Source organism: Labrus bergylta, chromosome 18, assembly GCF_963930695.1.
Source record: "Labrus bergylta chromosome 18, fLabBer1.1, whole genome shotgun sequence".
Lineage (NCBI taxonomy): Eukaryota > Metazoa > Chordata > Actinopteri > Labriformes > Labridae > Labrus > Labrus bergylta.
The window spans coordinates 24,099,541-24,127,433 of NC_089212.1; the positions used below are offsets into that span (position 1 = coordinate 24,099,541).

Sequence of the window (27,893 nt, forward strand, 5' to 3'; positions counted from 1 at the left end):
GATGTCTGAAAATTTATTTGCTTTTAGAGACGAGACGGGATCGCTACCTGGAACATGTTTTATGGCTCATTATCAAATGTTTTAACAGTAAGTGGCTTTTCTTCAGTTCACCCAGAGGGGGAAAATACAAACGGGTGATGTGGAGGGAGGTTTGGAATTTGGAGGGAAAGAAGTGCATCAAAGTCAACTTCCATTTCCACATCATCAGTGCACGCCGCGGCCCGTCTCCAGAGTGGACCAGCAGGACCGCTCAAAAAGGCCCAGTCTACTTTTCAACGGAGGCCCCTACAAGCACGCGTCAAGCTGAACAGAGTAGACCGACCCAGACAGGAAGTCAGACACAGCGTCCGGTCAATTTCAAAATAAAACACAACATGCAGAAATCCTGATCACATGTTCCATCACTTTATGAACTTTTCTCTTTATTCCTGTGGGATCTTGTGAACCTGTGTGTAAAGCGGATCATGGCCGCGCCCCCGGTGACAGACCCAGTGGGGCAGGGCGAGCACCATTGGACAGAGCAAAACTATGGCACTGACAGAACTCTGTTGAAATTGTGGGTGACAGTTTTTACCGGTGAACTTTGAGCTCCACATTGGACACCAGTTGGATATTTATTGATAACCCCATATGAGGTTGTAACTAGGGCTGGGCGATATGGATACACATCTATATAAAGTCACATCCACATTGACCGAATGTAAAACGGGCTCTCTTTTTAACACCCAGCGGCACAATGTCCACATGAACATGAAAAATAACATCAAAATTAACCATGATTTTGAGAAATTAAAAATCAATCCATCCATTTCGCGGTGGCAACGGGTGAAGGAAGTTAACCCAGACTTCCCTCGCCCCAGAAATGTTTTCCAGCTCTTTTTTGAGGCGTTTGATACTTTTAGTTTTGTTCCCAGGTTATAATCCCTCCATGCTCTGGGTCCACCCCGGAGGTCTCCTCCCAGTTGGGCATGCCTGGAAAACATCGAAAGGGAGGCGTCCAGGAGGCATCTGATTGAACCACCTCAACTGGCTCCTTTCGATGTGAAGGAGTAGTGCCTCCACGCTGAGCCTAACCAACCTCTGGAAGAAAACTCATTTTGACCGTTTGTATCTCTAATCTTATTCTTTCAGTCTCTACCCAACGCTCATGACCACAGGTGACCGGTAAATCGAGAGCTTTGCCTTCAGGCTCTGCTCCCATATTACTGTCCATGCTGAGCCAATCCGCCCGTCGATCTCGAGGTCCGCAGTGAACACACTCGGATGTTTATTTTGTTATTCAGGTGAATCAAAGAGTATCTGATGTGTTGACGACGGAGCTCTGACTGGAGCATGTTGGTGCAACAGCTCTGACAAATAAGACGGTGCTAACTCATGCTATTTAAAGTTTTAAAAACAAGTAATTAAATCTAAAACTGGATCCTGAAGTGGGCAGGAAGTTAGCAGAGAGAAGGCAGTACAGATGTGATGTAATCATGTTGTGTCTTCTGTGGTCAGAAAGCGTGCAGCCGTGTTCTGAGACGACTGATTGACACCAAAACACAGAGAGTCCAAATGAGAAGTCATGTGGAGGACTTTCTCAGATTCATTTGAAGGAGGATGGAGCTTAACCTCTCCGGTCTCAGCTGGACAAAGCCGGTCAAGACTTCAGAGTTAATCTGTTGGTCAACTTGGGAAGAGTCCTCAACAGAAGAAGAAATGTTTCCTCTCGGATCTTAAGAGAAGTGATGTGAGTCTGAAAAGACATCAAGGACAAAATGTTCAACATGCACACACTGCTTCATGGCAACGCTCTTTAGAAAAATGATTGAAGCCAGATGTTGAGACGTTCTGATGCCCATTGGGCAACGAGGGGAGGGAAAGTTGTTACAGAAAACAAAAAGGGATCATCAGAGAGAAGACAGAATGTTCTATTCACGGTACAAAGTAAGAACAATTCATGATGAGAAAAAGAAACTGTGATCTTGTTTCATTAAAGGGGCAAAAGTAAACAAAGGTCCTCAACAGATGTCAACGCTATGTTCAACATAAAGATTTAAAAAATGGACATAAAAATGAAAATAGTGTTTGTAAATACAAAGTTTAAATAAAGTAATAAGTAAATAAGTTCAATTTATAAGATACAGCTTCATATAAAATGAAGAGACCCCTCCGTATTTGTCTTAAATAAGCCTCTGGGCATGTTTCTCTTCCAGCTTCTGTTGAATTTGAACAGTTTTCACCTCCTTCAATGTCAGAGGAGCAGCTTTGATGATCACAAGACATCACACAAAGAGAAGCTGCTGGAGGCTTTCTGCAAAGAGTGGCAAAACGTCGCCCAACAATGATGTGAGAGATCGATCGAGATCATCCCAAGACATCAGGGTTTCCACTAAATGTTGATTTCTGAACTTCTCATAAGCTAAAACGTCTCTGCTGTTGTTTAACAATGAACGTGAACTTCCTGCTTTTTTATAAATATTGACCAGTTGTCAGAGTCTGCAAATCAAATATCTAAATGAGATTATTTTGATTACACGTTGGGAGAAATATAGTAAAACATGAAACACAAACCTGTAACTAGAGGAGCCAGAGACAAACATGTATGCAGTGGTCTCATCATTTTCTGTGTGTGTACAAAACATATGGAAATGATGTTTTAGGAATATTCATATATTGGGCAAAGTGTGGGCGAAACAATAAAGGAATGATGTGGCTACAGAAAATACAAAGAGGTATGTCCCTTATAAAGAGTGAATAAAGAGTACAATACATGAAGTAAGGTTTATTTGGTAATCCATAGCAGTGTTTTAAATTAATATAAAGCTGAAAATGCAGATATTTATGAGGAATAAAATGAAAGAATAAGATATGACAATAAATCTTGTATTCATAATAAGAATAGGTTGGTTCGTCCAACTGATTGATTTAAAATAACCTCACAGTACTTGAGTAAATTGTTTTCGGGAGTCACCACACTATAAACGAAACCAGCTCAACAGCGCCCCCGTTGCTGCTCCGGATGATCCCGGTACTGCAGCGACACGCTGAGTAGTAACTCGTCGCTGTTGTAGCTCATCGACAATCGGAGGTTCAGACCCCCTGATCTCTGTAAGAACAGGGTCAACGATGTGTTTCATCCGCTGATTATCCGTCGACCATTTTACAAAGACTTTCATCCCGACAGCAGCTCCTGAACACAACACCGACATCTTGGTTCAAAATCATCCTCCTGCCCCCCCCTCCCTCCTTTCCCCTGAGTCCGGTCATCTTTGAGGCTTTCCCCGGCGACATCATCGGGTGAGTGACGAGAGGAAACACATCGATGTTTGTTTACTTGGTACTTTAAATACATTCCGGTTTGTGTGTGTTGCGTTCAGGTGCATCATGGCTGAGCATCTGTCCCAGAGTGAGCTGGACTACCCATTCAAACTTCTGGAGTATTTTAACGGCTTCAGGGTCTCCAAGGTAACATCTTCGTTCTTCAGCTTCATTTTACAAATATTTCAGATACACAGGTGTTCAGTCTCATTTTAAACATGTTTGTCTTTAATTTAGACATTATGTGATTTTGGTCACAGCTGCTGATTTATTTACATATCTTATTTTTTTAGAGATGCACGATCCACTTTTTTTTTCGATACAGATTCCGATATTTTTTTGCAGTTGTTGTTGGTATTACATCTAAGGCAACCCGGCATTGCATTGTGCTGGCTTCACATGCAATTCTACAATTCACTCAGCAGACTCTTTTATCCAAAGCGACGTACATCAGAGAGTAAGAACAACACAAGCAAGGATCTAGAAAAAAGGGAACAATGTGAGTAAGAGCAAACGATCAGCTTTGAGTCTGATTGGACACACAGGTGCTGACAGGAAGTGACCAGAGGCAAAGCACAACATTGAGGGCAGTTCTTGAGAGCTCTAATCAGTATAGAAACCATCTTATAAGTCGTCGTTATCAAACAAAAACCATCGTCATTACCATCATCATCATCAATAATATGGAGACCATCATCATTAAGTTAGTAGGTATTCATGAAAGAGCTGGGTCTTTAGCTTTTTCTTAAAGGTGCAGAGGGACTCTGCAGATCCAGTGAAGTCTGGAAGTTCATTCCACCACCGGGGGGCGACAGAGGAGAAGAGTCTAGTCAGCGTCTTAGGACCCTGTTGTGAAGGTTGGATCAGACGCCTTTCATTGGCAGAGCGTAGTGGGCGGGGGGGGGGGGGGGGGGGAGTGTAGACCTGGATCAGAGTTAAAGTAACGACGAGACGCTTTTGTCGCTGTTTTGTAAGCGAGCAGCCGAGTTTTAAATTTGATGCGAGCAGTAACTGGGAACCAGTGTAAGGAGATGAACAGCGGAGTGACAGAGCAGTTAAGCAGTGAGTACAGTATGTTATTCTTCTTTTCTCTAGTCCCTCAATTAAACAACTTTTATACACAAGGGGAGGAGTCAGCCGGCCGTCCTGGCGATGTAAACAAACTGAAGATAGGACTCTGAAAACATCACAGACAGTGGGACTCGGGTGTTACACCCATTGTAGACAGTCATGACTCAGAGTTATTTTTAGAGGATATACTTGATTTATATCATATTTAAATGTGAAAAATCACATATAAAGACTTTAAAACTAAAATGTGTCATTTTCATTTCAAGCAATGCTTCGAAATATTCAATAAATAACCACAAAATAGTTCATCAGATATGCACTCCTTCATTAGAAAACATATCCCAGCTTTAATAGTTGATCATATTTACAGTAGAGACCTCGTCAGTGAACTATGAGGACAAAAAACAAAATAATCATTCATTAATCGTTATCGAGGTAAAATGTTCAATTAATCGTGATATTGAGTTGAGGTCATATCACTCAGCCTTATAAGATACCATACATCATGATACAGTAGGGTACATTACTTTATGTTACGATGCATTTTATTGTACCCTTGGGGATATTGTTTTGGATTCCACTGCCTCCATAAACACAGAATCACATATCAGCCTGAAACACAAACAACATATATTGAAAATTCTCCTTATGGAACAATGTTGAGATATTTGATTCTGCTCTGAAAGTGTTGACCAACCCACCATTTTAACCCTCTCTGTTAGCTTCTATTAAATAAGTCTATGTACCAGTGTGGGGGTGTTGATGTGGCGGTGTGTTGGTCCCTCCAGGTGATCTTTTCAGCCTGTGAGCTGGGAGTGTTCGACCTCCTGCTGAAGTCCCAGGAGCCGCTGAGCGCCCGCCATGTGGCCCGGGAGCTGAGCAGCAGCGTGGACGGGATGGAGAGGCTGCTGGACGCACTGGTGGGCATCGAGATCCTGGAGGTGGAGAAGACAGACGGGACAGGTGAGGAGGAGGAGGAGACCAGTAATGGTGAGAAAATAAAGTCTGGAACTGGCCAATGTTTCGGATTAAAGCTTGAAAAATAATTAGCTTTGGTTTTCTTTTGCTTGACTAATCACTTCGTATCAGTTCCGGTGAGCACACACTTAAACACTTGTGGTATGTCTACATGCATGACTGTTGCTATACTGGAAATATCCGCATCAGGAGTGGATTACACGCTGATTTAAAAGCTGCAAAGTGTGAATATCGTCTTGTTAAAACAGCTCTGTACAGCAGCAGTGATGTGGCCAATCTGTACCTGGCCAAAGGCAGCGCCAAGTCTCTTTACGACATGATCATCTACCAATCACAGACCATCTACCCGCTGTGGAACAACATGGTGGACGCCGTCAGGTCAGTGGCTTCATGTGGGAGAAGTTTACTCACTGGACATACTGCATTTAAAGGCAGGGTTTGGTCACTTCCTCCAGATCCACTTTTTCAGATTTTGGTGTAAATTGTCTTTAGGTCCTGACAGAAATTAATAACTCAAGTTCTCTGAAAATGGAACAAAGAAAATCCGCCATCTGTATCAGTTTGTAAGTCTGTAAAAACTTCAACCAATGTCTGCCACGAGGTACCAGTCTGATGAACCAATCAGACGCCTCCCTGTCTCCCTGCTCGTTCTCGACCTCTTGCGTTCACTAGCCCATGTGAGTTTATTTACCTCTCAGTGTAAGCGATGAGCTGAGGTCCGCTTCTGGAGTAACGGTGCTCGTGCATGTAAGTGAGGGGGCGTGGCTTTAGAGGGAGCACAGAGGGGAGGGGCTGCAGACGGAGCACTGAGGGAATGCTACTTTCAAAATCATGCTAGTTTTTCAAAAATTACCAACCCTGCCTTTAAAGGAGTGATATGTAACCCTGACATGTAGCACTGTAGTCCAAATTCAAAACATTGTAGAGAGCTGCTAAATAAAATCCTGCCCTATGATAGATCAAATCATTTCTTTTTATTTTTTTAACTTTATTTATATAGCACCTTTAAAAACACAGGTTTACAAAGTGCTTCGACAAACAGCAAAGGCAAAAGCAAGAAAAAAGCAAACTAAACCAAACACAGAAAAACATAAACAACAGCAAGAACATAACAAGTACAAAATACGAAAAATAATTTATGTGCAAGCCTGAATTAGAACGTCTGGATGCAGTGCTTTTCATTGGGTGATATAGGGTTATAACTGTAAACGAGATCCATTTTTCTTGCTAAATAAAGTCAGACTGAAGCAGAGAGAGTAGAAAAAGCAGCTAACCCCTCCAGAGCTGCTGTGCTCAGGAAGAATGTTTGCACAACTTAAACAAACTCCTCTAAAGTTAGCTCAGAAGAAACACTTTAATGTGAGCTAACAAGAGTGTTTAATGTTCCCCCACACAGGGAGGGAAAGAACCAGAACGAGAAGACCTTCGGGCTTCCACCAGAGGAGGTGTTCCAGGCGATTTACAGGTTAGTGTCACTGGAGATGATCCGTCTGTACGGTGGAAAATCTTTAATCCTTTTATGAATCCGTGTTCAGCTTGGAGTCTAAAAACTTTACCCGCAGATCAGACGAGGAGATGCTGAAGTTTATGGGTCTGATGAACTCCTCGTGGGTTCTGGACGGACACGACATAGCGACGGCGTTCAACCTCTCCTGCTTTCAGAACATCGTAGACCTCGGAGGTGAGAGGCCGCACGTCTGTGAAAGCATTCTTACTTTGATTAATCAGAATCAGAATCAGGGTTTATTTAAGTACATTTACACATCCAAAGAATTTGACTTGGTGTATTGGTGCTAAACAATTAACAAGGAGATAAAGCAGAACTAGCAACAACTTGAATAATACAGAATAAGAAGCTATTACAATATATAAAATATAAAAATAAAAATGTCAATCACAGGTGTAACATTTTCCTCTTTTGGTCACACATTATTCCGTCTGTTTATTTCCCAGGATGCACTGGGGCTCTGGCCCGCGAGATGGCGAAGGCGTATCCGTCCTCCTCCGTCACCGTGTTCGACCTCCCGCACGTCGTAGAGACGGCTCAGAAACATTTCGGTCAAGAGAACGACGCCGTTGTGTTTCAAACCGGTGAGTCAAAAGTGTTTCAACCTTTTATTTATTAATCAGAACTTTAACATGCAGTTAGAAAAAGTAAATTCACTGCCAACTTCCACCTCGTCCAGCGCCACGGTACGTCAGCGCCGCGGTTTATTTGGAAATTGGCAGTAAATTGACTTTTTATAAATATTTTATTCCCATCTCCTGATATTGCAATCTAATCAAGAGCTCCACAAACGTCTCGCTCTGTTATCTTAAAGTCGAGTCGTCATCGTCTCCTCCTGAAAACAGAAACAGAACTTTTCACCTGCAGGAAAAGACGATTCCTTCTTCTTCAGATCTGTTTCATTGTTAGGTTTCTGTATGAAGGAAAATGGCGCCTGAGTGTACATTTGAACGTGAGGTGTTTACATGCCTTCTGTTGTCATGCAGGAGATTTCTTCAGCGGTGAAATCCCTCCTGCTGACCTGTACGTGCTCGCCAGGATCATTCACGACTGGCCTGAAGAGAAGTGTCTGATGCTGCTCAAGAAGATCTTTGACACCTGCAAACCAGGTGAGATTATAAATATCTACATATAAATGTTTCTCTGTTTTTACAGTGTCAGAACATATCTATTCAATCTGTTGGCTTTCTTTTCTACACACAATAAACACAAACTTTAGAGAGCTTTAGAGAGCACGTTTCTAACGGCCGTGTGGGGGGGTCGCCTTAAAACCACCTACCTTCTCTGGTCCAAACAAATCCAGATCATTCAGGAGCAGAATCTAAAGTTAGAAGGAGGACATACTGGCTGCTGCATTGTTGTCAGAGAAGCCAGCACTTCAACATAGCATGTTTCCTTAATGTCTGATCAGATAGTAAGATACCTTTATTATTTCACTCAGTAGATATCTGACAGATTGGTCCTTTAAGGTTTTGGTTTTAAAAGCCCTGGAGGAGAACAGATGGCTGGAGAGGAAACAGTTCATTTCCTCAACAATCTCAGTTCCCCTTAAGCTCCTAACCTCTGACCTCTGAGGTCACCTGAGGATGTGGCAGCCCCCTCACTCTGATATCTCTTCATATATTGATGTGTGTGTGTGTGTGTGTCATGTTTGTGCATGTGTGTAATGCAGCATCAGAGGAAATTGAATTTCCCCCAGAGAGCTCAAAAAAGGCGCTGGGAATTCATCAAAAACATTCTTTATCTAAGAAACTGCAGTTTGTTAACAAAAACCGAATATGATGAAGAAAATATGTCTGCTCTTGCAGGATTGGGGTTATTGGACTCAGACCTTCAAATGCAACCACTCCACCCAATTTACATTTTTGTGTTGCATGATGAAATGAACCTTTCTCTTGTGAAAAACTGTTCTGATGCTGAGTCAAAACCAAAACTGTGACCATTAAAAACGAAACAGAATTATATTTCAGAGATAAACTTCTTCTAAATATCTCCAGATGTTGTCCTGAAACTTCAGCAGAGCTGTTTAGTTTGTTTGGCTCACAGTAAGTTTTGATCAAAGGCCAGTATGTTGGTGTTCAGTGTTTGATTTAGAGAGAAGAGGCTACTGACTGTAGCCTTCTGTTTGATATGAGTTGATTTCAGGTCAAGCCCGCTGGTACGAGAAACATTTCCTCCAAAAACATTCCAGAGCTGTGATCTGAAACCCAAACACATGGGCATGAAATCAACCCCACCACCTCCTCTGCATATTTTTGATTGTGGTGTAATCTGTTTTCACACATCAACACTTCTCGAACATTTCAGGACAGACAGACCCTGAAGTCTTCTGAGTTACATGTCCACATCTGCAGGGGACTTTCCCTGTTGTATGGCGAGGGGGAGGGGGGGGGGGGGACAGCTGTATAGAAGAATTATATCTGTTCTTTTGTTTGCTCTCCTGTAATTGTACATGTGTTTTGTGCTTTAAGACTACAGCTGAAGGGCGCGCTGGTGGCACAGTGGCAGGGCGCGCATCCCATGTGTTGAGACTCTCATCTCGAGCAGTAGGCCCGGGTTCACTTCCACCCGTGGCCTCTTTCCACATGTCATTCCCCGCTCTCTCTATCTCCCTGGTTTCCAACTCTATCCACTGTCTTCTCTCTGCATTAAAGGCACGAAAAAGCCCAAAATAAATCTTAAAAAAAAGATTACAGATGAAATTCATCTTTTTTGCTAATTCCGGCATATTTACATAGATAGGGGCGGCTGTGGCTCAGTTGGTAGAGTCGGTCGTCTCTCAACAGGAAGGTCAGGGGTTCAATCCCCAGCTCCTGCAGCCACATGTCCGATGTGTCCTCGGGCAAGACTCTTAACTCCAAGTTGCTCCCACTGCTTCATCAGCGGTGTATGAATGGGATTAGTTACTCCTGATGGTCTCTTTACTCAGCAGCCTCTACCATCAGGGTGTGAATGTGTAGCTGTGACCTGCAGTGTAAAAGAGCTTTGAGTAGTCAGAAGACTAGAAAAGCACTCTATGAGCTCTAGTCCAAGTCTGCTGACGTGCACAGTCCTAGTTCAGTAAATTAGATAAATAAAAGGCAAGAAAGAAGAAACAAGGTGTGGTATAAATTGTGCCTCACGTTGCTCTGGAGATAATCTGTTGTGGACCTGCAGGATCGAGGCCACTTGAAGTGTTTAGCTGTGTCTTTGAAGCTTTTGTCTTTAATATTTTACAGGTTAAAATAAATATTCCAGGCATCACAACAAAGGCACATTAAGTGTTAGTGAATTATTCACCACCATCCTCTGTTGTCTGTGTTCATACTGATCCATTAAAACACCTCCAGCACGTTTTAGTCTGTGTGCGTCCTCTCGGCAGGTGGCGGGGTCCTGCTGGTGGAGGCCATGCTGTTTGAGAACAGACGAGGGCCCGTCATGGCTCAGATCTTCTCCCTCAACATGTTGGTGCAGGCGGAGGGCCGGGAGCGACCGCCGTCTGAGTACGCGCACATGCTCACAAAGACGGGCTTCCACAACGTCCAGGTGTGCCGCACCGGAAAGTCCTACGACGCCATCTTAGCCACCAGATGAGCGCAGACCAAGACCAGGATGTTGAGAGGGGAATCCCTTAAATCTTTGAAGGCGAAGAACTTTGAAAAAGGCCTTGAAAAAGTTTAGAGGTGGACTAGTTTACAAAATCAGTTCCCAGTCTCAGTTAATGTTGTCGTCAGCTCCCAGGAGATTTTTCAGTTTTTTCTGATTAGAGGCCAACCCTAATTTATCAAAGATCACAAAAAATATAAAACTCTCTCCAACTCTCTCTGCTAGAATAGATTTTATTTTATTAACCCTTTCAGTTATAAAAAATACTGTAAACAAATGTCTTCATCTTTGTTGAGAAAATGCTGCTTCACACAAAGTCAAACTATTTCAAAGAGAAGTTTGTACAGTAGATTATGTAGAGCTGAGAACAAGATGTAAAGGTTATTATCACTTCAGCCAGGAGCCAGTTAGCTTAGCACAAAAGCTAGAAACAAACAATTCATAAGCATGCCCCGTCCAATTGTAAGGAGTTCATTGGATATCGTGATCTACAGCGTTTGATTTAAAGCTCCTTTGAGGAGTTTTTAATGCTGGTTATGAAACAGACTGAAATGAATCCTGATGCCTCTTTAAAAGCAAACGAGACCTTTACAAATAAGATTCTGTATTTCTGTATATTTATTTGACATGCCTGTAACCTCTGCCTCAGGGTAGGTGTCAGACGAGACCATGATTAGCTTGCTGCAGAAACAGCTTCAACAACTTTTATCCATGCCAAATATTCATTGTAAGATGCAGGTTAACTCTACGATTTCAGACTGATTTAGAACAGATTTTTGAGTCGTATGACTAATTTTGAAGTAGGGCCAGATTTCAGCCCAATCGTGCGTTGTTAGTCACTGAGTTGGGGCGCTGGTGGACTAGTGGTTAGTTTGTGCATCCAGTGTACAGAGGCTACAGTCCTCGAGGAGGGAGGCCCAGGTCCAATCCAACATGAGGCTTGTATCCTGCATGTCATTCCTCACTCTCTCTCTCTCCCTGATTTCTGACTTTATCGTCCTTCCTATCTCTATAACTAAATAATAAAATAACCCCAAATAACTCTTAAAAACTCTGAAGTTTGAGCTGGAAACACGAGCTGGGTGTGACTGTGTGACTGTGTGTGAGTCAGTGTGTTGTGTGTTTTGAGCCTTTCCGTTCACTGTGATGAGTTCAGGTTCCCCCTCAGACTGCATGTAAATCAGGACCTCCGTTGTTCCTCTGCTGGTATTGAAAAAAGACTCTTTTATTGTTTATCTGTTAGTTGTGTTGAATTCTCATTGAAGGAAAAGTCACTGTACTGTTTTAAATCTCTTATTGACGTGTATTTGGTTTCATTTTAAGAACACCACGTTTACAGACAACGTGCTGAAAAAATAACATTCAATACAAACTGAACGACTGTGTAAAAATGTTTTTTTAACTTGCATGTATGTGTTATAAATGTGTGTGAATCCTGTTTGAATTGGCACACGGTACTGTGAGCTGGTTTTCTTATCACTCCACATGTTTTTACCGTTCAGATTCAATAAATCCTTCAGATTAAATCAAATAAAACATCGTCTGGTTTGATCTTTTTTTTTGTATTTTAATGTTTAAAAAAAATGTAAAACCCTTCTTTCCTTTAAGATCTTGATGTTAGATATGGGTGAGCACAGGTAATACTGTGTCTGTATTTGCTTTATTATAATGATTTATGTTGGTGTGTAAATCCTTTAAACACTGGCAAATAAGGCAGGAAATGCACTGGGCTATAATTTGTCTATGCAGCAATATTTTCAGAACCTAAATGTTATTTTTCTTCTAATTTTTCCATCATTATTTAAAAACTTGGTGGTTGACGCATCCCAGGACAAATGTCTCAACTTGTGTGACAAATATAGTTAATCTTGAATCTTGATCTATTGGTAAAGGCAGCTTTTATTAGGGTCTTTTTCCTAACTGAATAGTTTTTCTGTTTTATATAATAGTTGTGTTTTTAGTGTCTTGTCCCTTTAATAGATTAAGCTGTGTGTGTATACTTGGCCTCATTGGAAATAAGGGAAACTTCGATGTATTTTCCAGAATAAATAAACATTTGAAATTAAAAGGAAATAAAGAAGCTTGGGTGCAGATTTTAAGGGGCTGCAATACTATTTTTATTTATTTATTCAACCTGTATTTATCCAGGTTAGTCCCATTGAAATCAGAGATCTCACACACTTTCAACACCAAAAACACTCAAACTCATACAGCACACACTTCATAATAATGTCATAATAATGTCAGTCAAAGGAACTAAATATTGGAATATTCTCCCACTCACAATAAGAGACTCACAAACATATGCAACCTTCAAAACACACCTCAAACAGCGGATAAAAGAAAACCAAGTCTGTGACCACCTTTAACCTTTAACCTCTATCATTGTCTTGTGTCACTTGTGCCTTTGTATTTTATTTATAATTTTCATAATAAGAAAATATTTGTCTATTTCTTCAGTGAATATTTTTCCTTTTTTTCTGTTTTTATGTAATAGTTGTGTTTTTGGTGTCCTGTCCCTTTAATAGATTAAGCTGTGTGTGTATACTTGGCCTCATTGGAAATAAGGGAAACTTCAATGTATTTTCCAGAATAAATAAACATTTGAAATTAAAAGGAAATAAAGAAGCTTGGGTGCAGATTTTAAGGGGCTGCAATACTATTTTTATTTATTTATTCAACCTGTATTTATCCAGGTTAGTCCCATTGAAATCAGAGATCTCACACACTTTCAACACCAAAAACACTCAAACTCATACAGCACACACTTCATAATAAGAAAAACAATAATTAGATCATCAGCCAAAACAGTTGCATACAGACAGTTTGGATTCAAGACTCTTAACTAAGGCGTAAGGGAAGCTTTTCTTTGGATAATATTTGAGAATATTTTTTTCTTTTTTTTCTATAATATAAATTTCTATAATATTTATATAATAATATTTGAGGATATTTTTTCTATAATATCAATTTATATAATATTTATATAATAATATTTGAGGATATTTTTTCTATAATATCAATTTATATAATATTTATATAATAATATTTGAGAATATTTTTTCCTTTTTTTTTATTCTGTTTTTATATAATAGTTGTGTTTCTGGTGTCCTGTCCCTTTAACAGATAAAGCCCTGCTGTGTGTACTCGCCAAAAAAAAAAGGGAGTGACGGTCAGTGAGTGGGACAGCCACGCCACGTCACGCACACTGAGGAATATTACGCTCATAAATATGTTTGTTGACACTCAAACTGACTTCTAAGCAACCTGGGTTTTACATCGTAACCTTTTTTTTTAAACACGCTGATAAAAGTTTTTTCTCCCCTCTTGATTACTTTATCGGATCTTGTTGGTGCCGGTTCAGTGGATTCTGCTGCCCTCCAGCGGTCAACAGGAGGAACTTCAGTCCGGGCTGGGTACCCTCCTCCCCGGCCGCCGCTCCGTGTTTGTGTATGTGGAATGCGGGTCAAGCGGAACTCACGGCTAAAAACTGCGCTTCAAATCAAACTCAAACACCGGCTAGCGTCCTCCTGGCGTGCTCTGTATGTACCGTCACATTTATTGTCAACTCTACACGGGTGTATATCGTGTGCATTTCTTCCACAGTGTTTCTTTTCGGGCTATTTGAACGAGTTTAAATCTCTAGTGTGGAGTCGCACTAGCTGAGTCCGCTAGGAAAACGCGACATCGTCATTTTAAAATGGCGCCAAAGATTATAACCTCAGCCAGTGGAGAGCTGCGGGATTTACCACCTTCTGCTCCGCTGTGCTTACTTTAAAGATAACCCAACAACATTAATGTGTTAATAATCATCGTTACAGTTTGTGTGTTCACGCTGACTCCAGGTAGTGTTATGAAACAATCAAATTATTGACCCCTAACCTTTGACAGATAAGCGTGGTGTTATGTTCGCGTTCGTTACCGTGTAGCATGCAGCCAACGAGCTAGCCCGTTGCTAACAACCAGCGTTGCAAAGGTTATATAAAAATATGCACTTAAACCGCAAACTCTGCTTTAAACAACTTGTTTCAATGTCGTTAAATAAGTCATTTTAAGCAAACAGACACGGCTGAGTATTAAGAAAGTCCAATTATTATAATAAAAACATGATTGGAGTTGCCGGTGTGGGTGGGCCCGCATGTTGCATAACGGTAACGGGAGGTGAGCTAGCTGTCATGCTAACGGCAGCCGTGCTGTCTGTGTTTAGACGTGTGGGCGCTGTGACGTTTGTTTGAAGCAAATCCCGATCACACTTTTAATTGCATAAAAATGGCTTGCATTTGCTCCTATGTTGCCGGGGTAACATGCATGCAAACTCTGTAGATATACCTGCTAAACTTAGCCGCTAGTTGGTTAGCCGCTACTTTCTGTTGGCTGGAAAAAGGGGCGTCACACAAACAGTTAGCCTAGCATGCTGTTAGCATTTTCCAGCTAAAATAGGTCTTGATCTTTTCTTTCTCCTGCGTCGGAGCATGAAACTATGTCCACCTGTTTGGAGTCTGGTGTCCTTGTTGATGTGTTTTTGTTGTTGCTGCATTCTTTAAAGTTAACCTGTAACTCTGCAGGTTAGTTGTTAGGATGTTTGTAACTTCTGGACTGTGATGTTTACAAATATAACCATATGGGGGAGTGTGGAAACAAGGAGAGTAAGGATGTGTTTTTACATGCATGTTACAGTCTGATATGTAATATCTTTATATGTCCAAGAGCTGATAATGTTGCTGCAGTCATCACAGATAGACATGATGATTTCTAATCTTAATTGCTGTACACAAATAAACAACACAACTTCAGAAGGTTTATTTTTTATATTCAGGTCTAATTACAGATTTTTTGTCCTCAACTGTTTAAAGGTTCTTGTTTAAATCTCACATATATTTTTTTTTATCCCTGCACGGGTTATGTACATTTCTTCTTATAAGTCTATTTTTTAATTGCACAGTTTAAGTTTGATTCATCTCGGGGGATTCTTTAAATCTTTTTTTCAGGTTCATATATATGTATGGGGTGGGGAGGAAGGGGGGGGGCGTCGGTTTTGTGGTTAATTTGTAAGAAATGTTTCATGTCATGTCTTTGTAACCTGTTACTGGATGCTTTGAATTTCCCTCGAGATCAATAAAGTATCGATCTAATGATTGAAGTCAAAACCACATCGATAGGTCAGCTGCAGAGAGCTCAATATCATAAATGCTTTCTAACAATCGAGGCTCGAGTACGTGACAGAAATATACTTTGGCAGAGTGGAAACTTTATGATTGAGGCGTCCATTTATTCTTCAGATAGTTCTCCATCTGTGGTGATGATGCCGTGTATTAGTGAGACTGCATGTCTGATCAAAATACTACGGTGGCTGGGAAGTGCAAAGCAAAATTACAAATTTGAGACAAATTTACATTTTGAAAAACCTTTTTACATTTTTAGAAAACAAAATTACAAAAACCAAAACCAAAACACTTATAACAAGGAAAAAAAACACATTTACATTTTGTAAAACAAATTTACAAACGACAGAATCTTGACAAAATGGGAATGTACCAAATGTCGGAAGTGATGGAGTGAGGGGTCATTTTGTTTGTTGTGTTTTGTCGCGGTACGTTCCCTTTCCGTCAAGATTCTGTCGTTTGTAAATTTGTTTGGGGACCGGTGAAAGTGTTTCACGTCTTGTAAATTTGTTTTGTCCTTGGTAAGTGTTTTTGGTTTTGTAATTTTGTTTCATAAAATGTAAAAATGTTTTTTTTAAATGTAAATTTGTCTCTCATTTTGTAAAAGTGACTTTGTTATCTTGCTTTGCACTTCCCAGCCGCCGTAAAATACAGATACTATGTGTGTGTTTTTGAGCCAGGCTTCTTGTCTTATTCTGTCAAATGATTATTTCCCTGATCATTTGTGTTTGTTTTTGAACCGTGTCTTTTATCCTCTATGTGACTTAACCTCTGTTTTGTGTCGCGTCCCTCAGCCGGAGCCTAACAGACACACAACAATGAAGAGAAGCAGGCACCCAAGCAGCAGCGACGACTCAGACAATGGAAGTAAGCACAATAATGTCACTGCTGACTCACTCGTACCGAATCCAAATATAGACCTCAATGAGGTCAGTGCAAGACCGCCAACTTCCCCAACTTCACTCATGAAAGTGTAATCAGGAGTGTAAAAGAAACGCTTACTTTTATCTTTAAAAAACACAAACGGTAATGGTGGCTAAAAGTTAATTCTTGCATATCATCAACGATTCAGAATTACATTTTAGGAATTCAAAAGTCACTTTTTCTGCATCGATCTATTTGGGCTATAGCAATTTTTTATTGTTGAGTTCTTGTCTTGTTTTCAGAAAATGTGTTTTCCAGTGTAAATGTATTCTTCATGTTTAGGAGAGAGAAAGGACAGCAGATGGAGTCGGATAAAGGAGGAGACGAGGGAGGCGTGCAGTTTAAGAAACAGCAGTCAGAGTAGGGACTGGAGGGACATTTGTACCTTTAAAGACGTCCTAACAGGTCAGAGAGAGGGACTAATAACTTCATAACTAACTTCTATAGCTTGTTTCATCCTCCACAAGATCGTAGGTGGAGTGAGTTTAGCTTTGTCACAAAAAAAAAAAATGTTCTGGTAAGTTGTTGATCAGGGGAAATTGAGCCAAGGTTGAGTTGACTTACTTATCATCCAATCAATCTGATGAGGCATCGAGTGTAAAAACAAACCCCAAGCTTTTACTGGAAACAGCTTTAAGTCAAGGTCGGGTTCAGGATTCTGTTATGCAAACAGGTAACTGCATCAACCTGACCGTCTTCCAAGGTGATGTGTGAGGTCCCACATGTCATTCAAATTACGGCCCCGTGTCCACCTGGCGTTTTTTTCTGGGTAGAAAAGCGCTGGCTGTGAGCTTGGGAGCTATTGCATGAAATGTTTGTTTGCTGAGGGAAAAAAAGTGCTGCACGTCCGTCCTGTCTCTATGACAACAGCAGCTGTATGACCGGCACTGCTCCATTACTTTTTACTGCATTCTTTATATTTTAGATAGTTTATTCCCGATCAGACATGGAGCAAAGAGGATGTGTGTACAAGACACGATGAGTAGGCAGCAAAACTACGGGGAATACATTCATTTTGAAAAAAGCACCGGTGATGTCAACAGCGGCTCTTTTTTTTCTCTTAAAAGTGCTCAGAGCAGACGTCTGCCTGCCTAGCACAATTGAATAAAGACACTGGTGTTTAGAAAAGAACGCTGGGTGGACCGGGGCTCTAAGCTGATTTTATTCACTGTGATGATACTGTCAGATATTTTATAATTAGTCTAAGAAGTTAATTCATTGAATAGTTAAGAGATCAAATTTGAAACAGAAAATGTGATCTGTGGCATTTTGACGTTACAAATGAGGCACATGTGTCGGGGAAATCCCGACTTTTGAGGGTGTGAGGCTGATCATTAGAGCAGAAACAGAAGAGATGAAGAGACGTGTAAAAGTCTGTGCTGTTCCTCCTGCAGGTAATTCAACCTGCTGGTCCCAACATTCGTCACAGCCCAGGAGAGGGACCGGGCAGAAACCCTCAGAGGTACGTCGACTCTGTTTTAACTCTTTTTATGATTCTGTTTGAAGTTGATTTGTGTTGATCATGCTTCATCACCTACAACCTGGGTTTTTGAAACAAAACCCCCCTAAAACAAGTCATTTGAATTAACAATCTAAACAATTTCAGCTACAAATGGATGTAACATTTACTGTTAAGTGAGTAAAATAACAGAGAAAAGTCATTCTGTTTTTGTTATCATAAGTTCATATAAACTTCCACAGCTGAACTGTGGATCCTGAAGGTGGAAACATACCATCTGTTATCTGCGGCACAGTCTGTGGACTTGGTCCCTGCAGGCCACTGTACACTCCCTCAAACTCAGAGCCAATCAAATCAAAACAAAACAATGACTCCAGCCCAAGCTGGATCCCGATTGGCTGTTCTTGCTCGGCTGTCTCCACACAACGTGCGAGTCAATTTTAACCCCGCAAACACTGATATGAAGCACGGTCATTGGGTTCAAGTTGTTATGAGGATTTTATTTGTATGCAGAAATATTCAGATGAGCTAGAAACATAAAAACATGGTGTAATGCTGCATTCCTTTAAGCTTCTATGAGCCTAAGGAAAGTTATACTTAACATTTTTGTGCCACTAATTTGGAAGCCGAGTCAAAAGTTATGGTCTCTTCTTCAAGGCCTATTTACATCTGTATATTTTTGCACAGAAGCTTGAGAGAAATCATAAAAACATCATGATCATTCCTCAGTCTCAAAACGCTGGAAACTGTCCAACACAAACATTTTGCAAAAGAAGACAGCGTTTTAATAACTCACTGCAATTTTTCAGCTAAGTTTACTTTTTTTAATGCAGGTTTTCAGGACGGATCTGATCACCGCCATGAAGGTTCATGACTCGTACCAGCTGAACACAGAGGACTACTACGTCCTGGCCGACCCGTGGAGGCAGGAGTGGGAGAAGGGCGTGCAGGTTCCCGTCAGCCCCCAGTCCACCCCGCAGCCCGTCGCCAGGTAGGAAAACAGCTAAACCGGCCCATATTTACTCACTGGATACAGAAAATGGAGATTTTAGAGTATTAAACATGTAAACTCAGGATTGTAAACTGTGTCCTGTCTGTGCGTTGCAGGGTGCTGGCAGAAAAGGGAAAGGAAGTGATGTTCGTCAGGCCAAAGAAGTTGATCAGGACGTCAGGCACCGAGGCTCTGGGATACGTGGACATCCGGACGCTGGCGGAGGGGATGTGCCGCTACGACCTCAACGAGGAAGACGTAGCCTGGCTGCAGACCGCCAACCAGGAGTTTGCAGAGATGGGTGAGTCCTTGTCCTGTTTACCCCTCATATTAGTTTAGGTTGTGGTTTACATTACAAAGTTACAAGAAAGTCACACATAAATGAATACATTTAAGACCGTAAAGGAGAAGTTAGAAGCTTCAGCTGCATCCTGGGACCAATGATTTCGCGAGGGATTGTAGTTATTGTGTGGGCACATTTGGAAATGTCTATATCATAAGTCTGAATGGCGGCTGTGGATCAGTGGTAGAGACAAAGGTCGGGGAGTGTCCTTGGGCAAGACTGAAAAAAATCCTTGGAGGAAAATAAACATTTTCCTGGTAGTAAAACCTTTATTAGGATGTGCTGCTATAATTTAATTTTCCTTGTTTATATCAAACTTCAGCAGTTTGGTAAATCAAGAACAGTGATTCGATATCTCTCTGTGGGAGTCAGACGCTGAGATAAACTTGGATTTGGATATGTGACAGCTGATCATTCAAACTGAATCATCATGTTTGTGTTTTTAAATAAAATAAATGGAGTCAGATTTACTTTCATCCCCAGTGATGAAGAAAAAGAAAGACACACTGCTGGTTCTGAGTCAGGAACATGTTTGACTCTTGAGTCTTTTTCTCTTTCCTTTCCATAACTCTGTCTCAGCTTTGTAGAGTCTCTCTCGATGCTTCTTTGACCACATGTTTGTGTTGACTACAGTCCAACCTTTTCTGTGGCGACGTTGTGGTTTGATGACTCACAGAGTAAACCTCACAGTCAAACCTGTCATTAAGTGTAATTTCAGTGTTTGGTGGGAAGGGTTATCTGCAAATGTAGTTACACTTAGGCCGAAAGAAACGGGCATTTAGAAGTTGATCACAGTGATTTTTACTTTTAACTCAACAAGCTTTAAATGTAAATAGTTGTGACCTCACAGGGAAGTATTGGGTACTTGAAAAATGTGAAAACCAATTTATAAATTGTAAAGCGGGTCTTCTCTGTAGCAGGTTTATCATGTTCTGTTACTTCATAAAAGTTCAACAACAACAAAAAAAGTGCGAGAAACAAATCAGAAACCCTTCTCTCCCTGCTCTTACAGCCCTGCCCCCGCTGGACGAGCTCACCATGGAGCGTGTGATGGAGGAGTTTGAGCGCTGCTGCCACGACAACTTGTCGCACGCCATGGAGACGGAGGAAGGGCTGGGCATCGAGTACGACGAGGACGTGGTGTGCGACGTCTGCCAGTCGCCCGACGGGGAGGACAACAACGAGATGGTGTTCTGCGACAAGTGCAACATCTGCGTTCACCAGGTCAGAGCGCGGCGACTCACACGGGCCCTTCTTACCTCCTGAACACCAAACTCTTTGCTTTGGAAGTCTCATATTTCAGGAGGCGGGGCTTCCAGAATAAGAGCCAAGATTTGAACAGTGAGAGTGAAGGTGTAGGGTTTTTTATTTTTTATTATATGATGCCTTAAACCAAACCCTGATAACCTGTGAAGCCCTTAAAATCTTAATTTGACTGTCGAGATTGTTAAGAAAGAAAAACAGAAATCTTCTTAAATTAGATCAGCTGTTGTTGTGGTTTCATCTGACAAACACACACACACACACACACACACACACACATTTTCTTTCTCTGTTTCTTCTGCTGCTGCTGTATCGATTTCTGTCGACTGCCTTGTAAAATGAGCCGGCGTCTGTTTTGCGTTTCCCCTCCAGGCGTGTTACGGCATCCAGAAAGTCCCAAAAGGCAGCTGGCTGTGCCGGATCTGCGCCCTCGGCATCCTGCCAAAGTGCCAGTTGTGCCCCAAGAAGGGAGGAGCCATGAAGCCGACCCGGAGTGGAACCAAGTGGGTCCACGTCAGCTGTGCCTTGTGGATTCCAGAGGTGAGGAAACAAATCTTACCTGTTCAGATTTATGCAATATATTGGACGAGTTAATCTCTGTGGGAAATCTTTTACAAAATACTGTGAATTTAACTTTTTTAATTTCACACCAGCCTCTCAACACATGACAAAAAGTAAACTTGAAAAGAAGACAATTCTCTTATCTCTCTTAGTTGAAAATGATCTTTTCACAAGTTATTCACAAAGTGGTAAAAACTAAAGCTGCAGTTTGAGTTTGCTGCAAATAAAAAAAGGCAACAATACCAAGAATATGCATCAGGTTATAACCAGGTCAGAGATTACTGCAGCGGTAGCAATTCTGTGTTTGCAGCCCCTAAACGTGTCAACAGCAGCTGCGCTAACCTGTGACCATGTGCCTCAAATGATGATGTTTACTCTGCCGTGCAGGTGAGCATCGGGAATCCAGAGAAGATGGAGCCCATCACCAACGTGTCCCAGATTCCCAGCAACAGATGGGCTCTGATCTGCTGCCTGTGCAAAGAGAAGACGGGAGCGTGCATACAGGTAGGCAGAGGCGATGCTCACATTTCATTCACGCAGGGCGATTTAATGAGACGTGAAAAAGCATCAGAGTATGTGCCAGCGGTGTGCTATCCTCCGTGCGGTGGTGAGATGTTTAATTTCCCCCCGCTTCTCCACAGCCAAGCTAATGCTGTGAATTAGTCGGTAATGATTTCACAGCTCAGCAGGAGGGAGGAGGGAGGAGGGAGGAGGCCGATGATCAGTCAGCACAAAATCAGTAGTTTGAGTTGAACGGTAACGTGGCCCAGCTCCGCTGCTCACTTGTTTTCTTGAATTATGGAGTCTTTCAATAAGTTTACTCGGAGGGAGAGCTGAAAAGTAAAAACAAAGGATGTTAGTAGTGGCTAATTCCCGTCCAACCGAAATTTAAAATTTAAAACAGTTTCCCGTCATAAACACATTACTTTTGTAATTTTTAGTTTCATAAAAAATGCTCCTCCATGTCCTTGGAGTGTTTGAATTTGGGTCTTATTTTTAAAAAAATTGGGTTTCCTGTTACAGTGCTCAGCGAAAAACTGCCGGACTGCCTTCCACGTGACGTGCGGCCTCCACGCCAGCCTTGAAATGAACACGATCCTCACAGAGGACGACGAGGTCAAGTTCAAGTCCTACTGCCCCAAACACTCGGGACTCGAGGGCACAGAGTTCAGAGACCGAGACTCAGAAGGAGAGGAGGAGAAGGAGAGCGCCAGGGACAAGAAGGGCAAGAGGAGAGGCAGGGTGAGAGGGGAGGAAGACGCCGCCGCCGCCTCCTCCTCCTCGCCATACGTGGCTCCGCAGCTCATCAGCAGAGCGCCCACTGACCTGGAGGCGCTCAGCAGCCGCCAGCAGGAGAAGAGAGTGAACCTCCGCAAGCTGAAGGTGCAGGCGATGGAGGAGGACTTCTACCAGTTTGTGGAGGTGGAGGAAGTGGCCGGCCACCTGAAGCTGCAGCCGGAGGTGGTGGACTTCCTGTTTCAGTACTGGAAGCTGAAACGCAAGGCCAACTTCAACCAGCCTCTCCTCACGCCCAAGAAGGACGAGGAGGAGAGCCTGGCACGCCGCGAGCAGGAGGTGCTGCTGCGACGCCTGCAGCTGTTCACACACCTCCGTCAGGACCTGGAGAGGGTAGGTCCCTTCTTCAGCTGCAGCGGGGTTCAAGGGAGCAGAGACAGGAAGCTAAACCTCTTCAACAGGAGGGATTAAAGATTAACAAGTTTAATAAATGCTCCTGAATTCTCAGCGTGGTGGAGAAAAGTGTTTGTAGTTAAGATTATGATAAAAAGAAATTCCAATATTTCAGCGTACACGAGTTCACTGCAGAAAAATCCTCGTACTGATGGAGAGTAGTTTTCTTCTTCAGGTGAGACAGGAAGCATTCTCAAAAATACAGTAACGAACGGTCACTTTATGAGGTGTAGAAAGGAGTCACTTGTTCTTTAGTAAATCAAGGTTTTTATGGTCATAGTTATGTGTTCAAGTTGACTAACTGTGCTCTTGGACGTAGCTTTCTAAATGGTCATTAAAAAGCATTTTGTCCAGTTAGATTTTACAGACTTGTTAGGAAATAAAAACGTAGAAAATAACGATTCTGGGGAAAATATGAGTGTTGTTAAATAAAGTCTTTATCTTGTAAAACTTGTATCGCAGGCTCGGCCTTTTAACTGAGCTGGAGGCCTAAAAATGTGCACAAGTTCTTAACTCTGAAGTGGACTCATGTCGCACAGGTATGAACTGAAGTGTGTGTAGACATAGATGACAGTATAAAATAATAGGTTAATAGGTAACTGATGCATTAATAGAGTGAATTAAAGGGGAGGGGAACTGCTCAAGGTGATATGAGTGAGGTGGGCAAAGACTTGAGATTTGTTTTAAAACAACAATCTGTATTTATGTGGTTATGGATTTGAAACAGGAACAGGTATCTTTACTAGAACCGTATCAAAGTTTAAAGTATCTGTTAGGACAACCCTTGTCCATAGAAAATCACTTTAGGCCTCGTGTCCACCTAGCGTTTTTTTTTCTGAGCGGCAGCGTCTTTTTTCAGCTGTTTTCAATGGGTAGAGAGCGCTCGCAGCAGAAAGCGGCTGTCTGGATGAAAAGCGCAGCGTCCAGCGTATTTCTTTTCCAATCGCTTTGCCATTTTGTTCGGCCGCTCTGAGCACTCAAGTTCAAAATCTTTCAACTTTTTAGAAACACGCTGTTGACGTCAACGGCGCTCTTTTTAAAATGTTTGATATTCCCTGTATTTTATCCTCCCACGGATAGTATCTTGTATCCACATCCTCTGTGGTCCGTGATTGATTGGGTAAATCTCAAATATAAAACATGCAGCGGGCGTTGTAAACAGACTGTTGTCATAGAGACAGGACGGGCGAGCAGCGCTTTTCTTCTCAGCGTAGAGCCAGCACTTTTCTGCCCGGAAAAAACGCTAGGTGGACAGAGAAACAGAGACGGGCTGAAATCTGCACATTTGAGAATTCAGTTGTAAACAGCTCCAGTGTTAGACGATGGTCATGTGAGTTTACGATGGTCGGTCTTTTGTCTTTCCTCAGGTCCGTAATCTGACCTACATGGTGACTCGAAGGGAGAAGATGAAGCGCTCACTGTGGAGAGTCCAGGAGCAGATCTTCCAACAACAAGTCCGACTGCTCGACCAAGAGCTTCTCAAAGGTGAGCCACCACGACGAGACACCACGAGGGCCATTCAGTCACTTATTTAAAGGCTTCATGTGTGATTTTTCACACTTAAATATAATAGAAATCAAGTATATCCTCTGAAAATAACTCTGTGAGTCATGACTGTCTACAATGGGTGTAACACCCGAGTCCCACTGTCTGTGATGCTTTCAGAGTTTTCTGAGTCCTATCTTCAGTTTGTTTACATCGCCAGGACGGCCGGCTGACTCCTCCCCTTGTGTATAAAAGTTGTTTAATTGAGGGACTAGAGAAAAGAAGAATAACATACTGTACTCACTGCTTAACTGTGTTTCTAGATCACGTTCATTTCAGGTAAATTTACATGCAGTGTGAAGATACGAGCAGAATAAAGATCGCTAGCATTAGCATGCTAACACAACAATGCAGCGCAAGTTGTTTTGGTTTCATGCTGGTGCTCAAGGGCGACATCTGCTGGATCAAAAAATCACATATAAAGCCTTTAATCAAAGCTCAACACATTTTAGAAACTTTACAAGGCAATACTATTCATTGTCTGACTGCTTGATTTGATATTTTGTCCACCTGTAAACCCTGTAAACGTATAAGCAGAACGACTAGTACAACCATGGCGCCTCACAGCCAGTTGTGTAGAGAAATATAATTTAAAAAGTCATCAACCAAGCTGAAAAACCTGGTGTGGTGTTCTTTGATAAACACCCCACATATTGGTTATTTCAATAAGCCCATGAATTTAGGAAATTAAGACAAAAGAGAAAATCAGGGGGCTTAGAACGTAGCTCTGTGGTGCTCCACTGTTAATGAGGGATGAGAGGTGTCCGTCCGTACCACCAGGGCTGCCCCAACCAGGAAGCAACCTCCAGTGTTAAAATATGACGCCAATGTGGAAGTGCAAAAACTGCAGTTCCTCAAGTGTTTGTCTGAGGCTGGCTGCAAAAACCCCGAAGTCCTGCCAACATAGATGTTAAAATGCCTTTCTCAAAAAGAAATAAACCTGGTAATATTTATATTAATAGCTGTTTTGGTTATATCATGGCCAAGAGGTCTGCACACAGAGGCGAGAGCGTCTTAGCTGTTAACCAGGAGGCTTAAGTCCCACCTTAACTCCAGCTGTTTGTCTGTGACGATCACCATAGTTTGGCTTCAAAACTCCACTTAAGAAACCCATGGGTGACGTCACTGAGACTACATCTATGTTTAATTCAGTCTATGGCCCGACATACCAGTTTGATTTCAAACGTTTCAAGATTCCAAAAACTTTATTGTCTATCACATTGTGACAGAAAATTACCTTTTGTTGAGGGTCAACATGAAAACATACAAACATTCACACTAACACTCGCATTAGGTCATCATTAGCTAAAAGTACACTAAATAGGTAAAAACACATGCACAGCATTTAAAATTTATTTTTGTAGTTTTGTAGACAGTCTCAGTTTTAAAACTCGGATCTCTACAGATTTTAGATCAGTCATATCTTCACTGTAGGATTCCATGACAGTATAATATTACATCCTGGCTCTTCGTCTGTGCTGACCTTGTACCTGTCTTGTTCTCGTCGCAGGAGATCCTTCAGCAAACGATTTGGAGAAGCTCTTCTCTCTCGGCTGGTTATCCTCTCAGGGCTCCCAGTCTCGCTCCTCGTGGAGCCAGTCTGGACTAAAAACCAAACGAGGGTCTTTAAAGCAGGAACGAAGGAAAAGCAGCGACAGAAGAGGCCCCTCAGACTCGCCGTACTCTTACAGGAAGGACAATCTGAGCAAACCGCTGGAGACGAAAGACAGTAAGACGTCTGAGGCGGCGAGCGAACCCAAAGTCCTGAACTCCGACATCAGCCAGGAGATTCAGTTCTTAAAGCTTCAGAAGGCAGAGGATTTTCAGGAAGCAATGAATGTTAAGCCGCACAAACCTGAGAGCAGGAAAGGCCCGAGGAGGGAGGCGGAGCACGAGGCGTTGAACAGACGGCGGCGAGACAACGACCACGAGCAAGAGGAGAGGAGGAGGAGGAGGAGGAGCGACGCGGTGGAAAGTCTGCCGAGCCAGGGGAAGAACCGGCTCGGGTCGAAACACCTGGAGAAAACTGTGTCCATCAGGCTGGTCGACATCAGGAGCTCCGACACGGTCACGGACGACTACTTCATGGAAGAAGGGATGACGAAAAGAAGCCCCGCCTCCGTCGCTGTCCACGCCAACGGCTGGCTGAGGAAGGCGAACGGCTCGCACACACCCGGCCGGCAGGTGGGCGGGCACCTTAAAGGCTGGGGCAAATTCAGGATCCCTAGGAGGAATGAGAAACCTCTGACGGCGAAGGAGGAGGAGGAAGACGGCGACGAAGAAGAAGAAGACGAGGACGAGGAGGAGGAAGTGCAGCATCACAAGCCGCTGCTCAGGCCGCCGATAAACACGTCGAACCCCAGGACCAGACTCCGCACGGGGGCCGAGAGCGACGGCTACGCCTCCGACGCCAAACCGGCCGACGGCGAGATGGAGCCGTGCCTGAAGCGATGCCACTCCCACCGGCTGAGGGGCGAGTCGTCTCTCGCTCGCCGCTACGGCTCCGACATCATCCGCCGCGGCGTGCTCGCGTCCTGATGTCGGAGGAACACTCGTTGAGGAATAAGCTGCACTGTATTAGTCGGGGGGGGAAAGAATGACAGTCGCTCTTTGTACCTTTATTTTTCTGCCTAGATGAAAAACAGAGCTGATATTTATTTTTTATTTGTAAAATATGTAAATCTGGGAAATATTTTACTTTATTTTGAGCTAGTTTTTATTTTCGTTTCTTCCTTTTTAAAAAGTAGAAAGATGTCAAGTTGCCACTTAAAAACGCTCGCTCCGATACGTACAAGCAAAAGCATCAGCACGGGAGGATGTGCGATTTGCTTGGGACCATAAGCTTGCGATGTATTTTTTTGTTTTGTTTTTTTAGATAGAAAACTGAACTCAGTTGCACTTAGCCGAAGAAGCTGATGAACGTCAGCTAACTAGAACTCTATAGGTTTTTATTTTTTAATCAAGCACACAGCTACAAGCACCGCTATTTAAACTCCAGCTATCATCAGACTGTCTTTAACACGACGACATTATGAAACGGGAATCCACAAACCATAACGGAGGGGAAATCAGATCGATGTTTTTACTCGCCCTCATCATCATCATCAGCACTTAAGTGTAATTGAACTGCGATCGTATCCATCATGTGCCTAACTTTTATTTGAAGCATTTGCACTACGAGAGGACGGCACAGGTGAGAGGTATGAGTAGAGTTATTTTTACACTGAAAAACTGAGAGAAGCGTTTTGTACCCTTGGCCGCCCGCTGCTGTACTACTGTTATGCAAAATGAATTTTTTTTTTGTCTTTGTCTTAAAGAGGAATAAAAACTTAAACATGAATTCAGTCTCATTCTTCTCTCATCAATGTCTTACATTAACTGTTTGATTTAACACTAAGTTGTTCTAATTCTTGAAGTCCCCAAGAAATTAAAAATGCATTTCCCTGGTTTTAATCCAGCGTTTCAGAGTTAAAAATGTGTTGACCTTCCAAATATAATTCAATACCACATTATCA

At 42.3% G+C, this 27,893-nt stretch overlaps 2 protein-coding genes across 5 annotated transcripts; both read left to right on the plus strand.

Annotated features, from left to right (window-relative positions):
* The first annotated feature begins 2,992 nt into the window (after positions 1-2,992).
* asmt2 (acetylserotonin O-methyltransferase 2) lies at positions 2,993-11,980 on the plus strand. 3 transcript variants are annotated; one of them, XM_065966646.1, is made up of 9 exons: positions 2,993-3,279; positions 3,360-3,447; positions 5,160-5,334; positions 5,598-5,727; positions 6,746-6,814; positions 6,912-7,030; positions 7,303-7,440; positions 7,843-7,965; positions 9,328-10,358. In XM_065966646.1, exons 2-9 carry the CDS (start codon positions 3,367-3,369, stop codon positions 9,336-9,338), a joined length of 846 nt encoding a protein of 281 aa, XP_065822718.1. In that variant the 5' UTR covers positions 2,993-3,279; positions 3,360-3,366; the 3' UTR covers positions 9,339-10,358. The 3 variants fall into 3 exon arrangements, with proteins under 3 accessions (XP_065822718.1, XP_065822717.1, XP_020505301.2); XM_065966645.1 differs by lacking the exon at positions 9,328-10,358 and adding an exon at positions 8,665-9,242; XM_020649645.3 differs by having other exon boundaries at positions 2,994-3,279; positions 10,218-11,980.
* Positions 11,981-13,661: 1,681 nt separating this feature from the next.
* On the plus strand, positions 13,662-27,718 carry jade1 (jade family PHD finger 1). 2 transcript variants are annotated; one of them, XM_020649685.3, is made up of 11 exons: positions 13,662-13,983; positions 16,398-16,470; positions 17,922-17,989; positions 18,820-18,977; positions 19,094-19,278; positions 20,333-20,544; positions 20,956-21,123; positions 21,532-21,648; positions 22,168-22,773; positions 24,201-24,318; positions 25,889-27,718. In XM_020649685.3, the coding sequence occupies exons 1-11, from the start codon at positions 13,894-13,896 to the stop codon at positions 26,914-26,916; spliced, it is 2,823 nt and encodes a 940-aa protein (XP_020505341.2). In that variant the 5' UTR covers positions 13,662-13,893; the 3' UTR covers positions 26,917-27,718. The 2 variants fall into 2 exon arrangements, with proteins under 2 accessions (XP_020505341.2, XP_020505342.2); XM_020649686.3 differs by lacking the exon at positions 13,662-13,983 and adding an exon at positions 14,041-14,286.
* Positions 27,719-27,893: the final 175 nt, after the last annotated feature.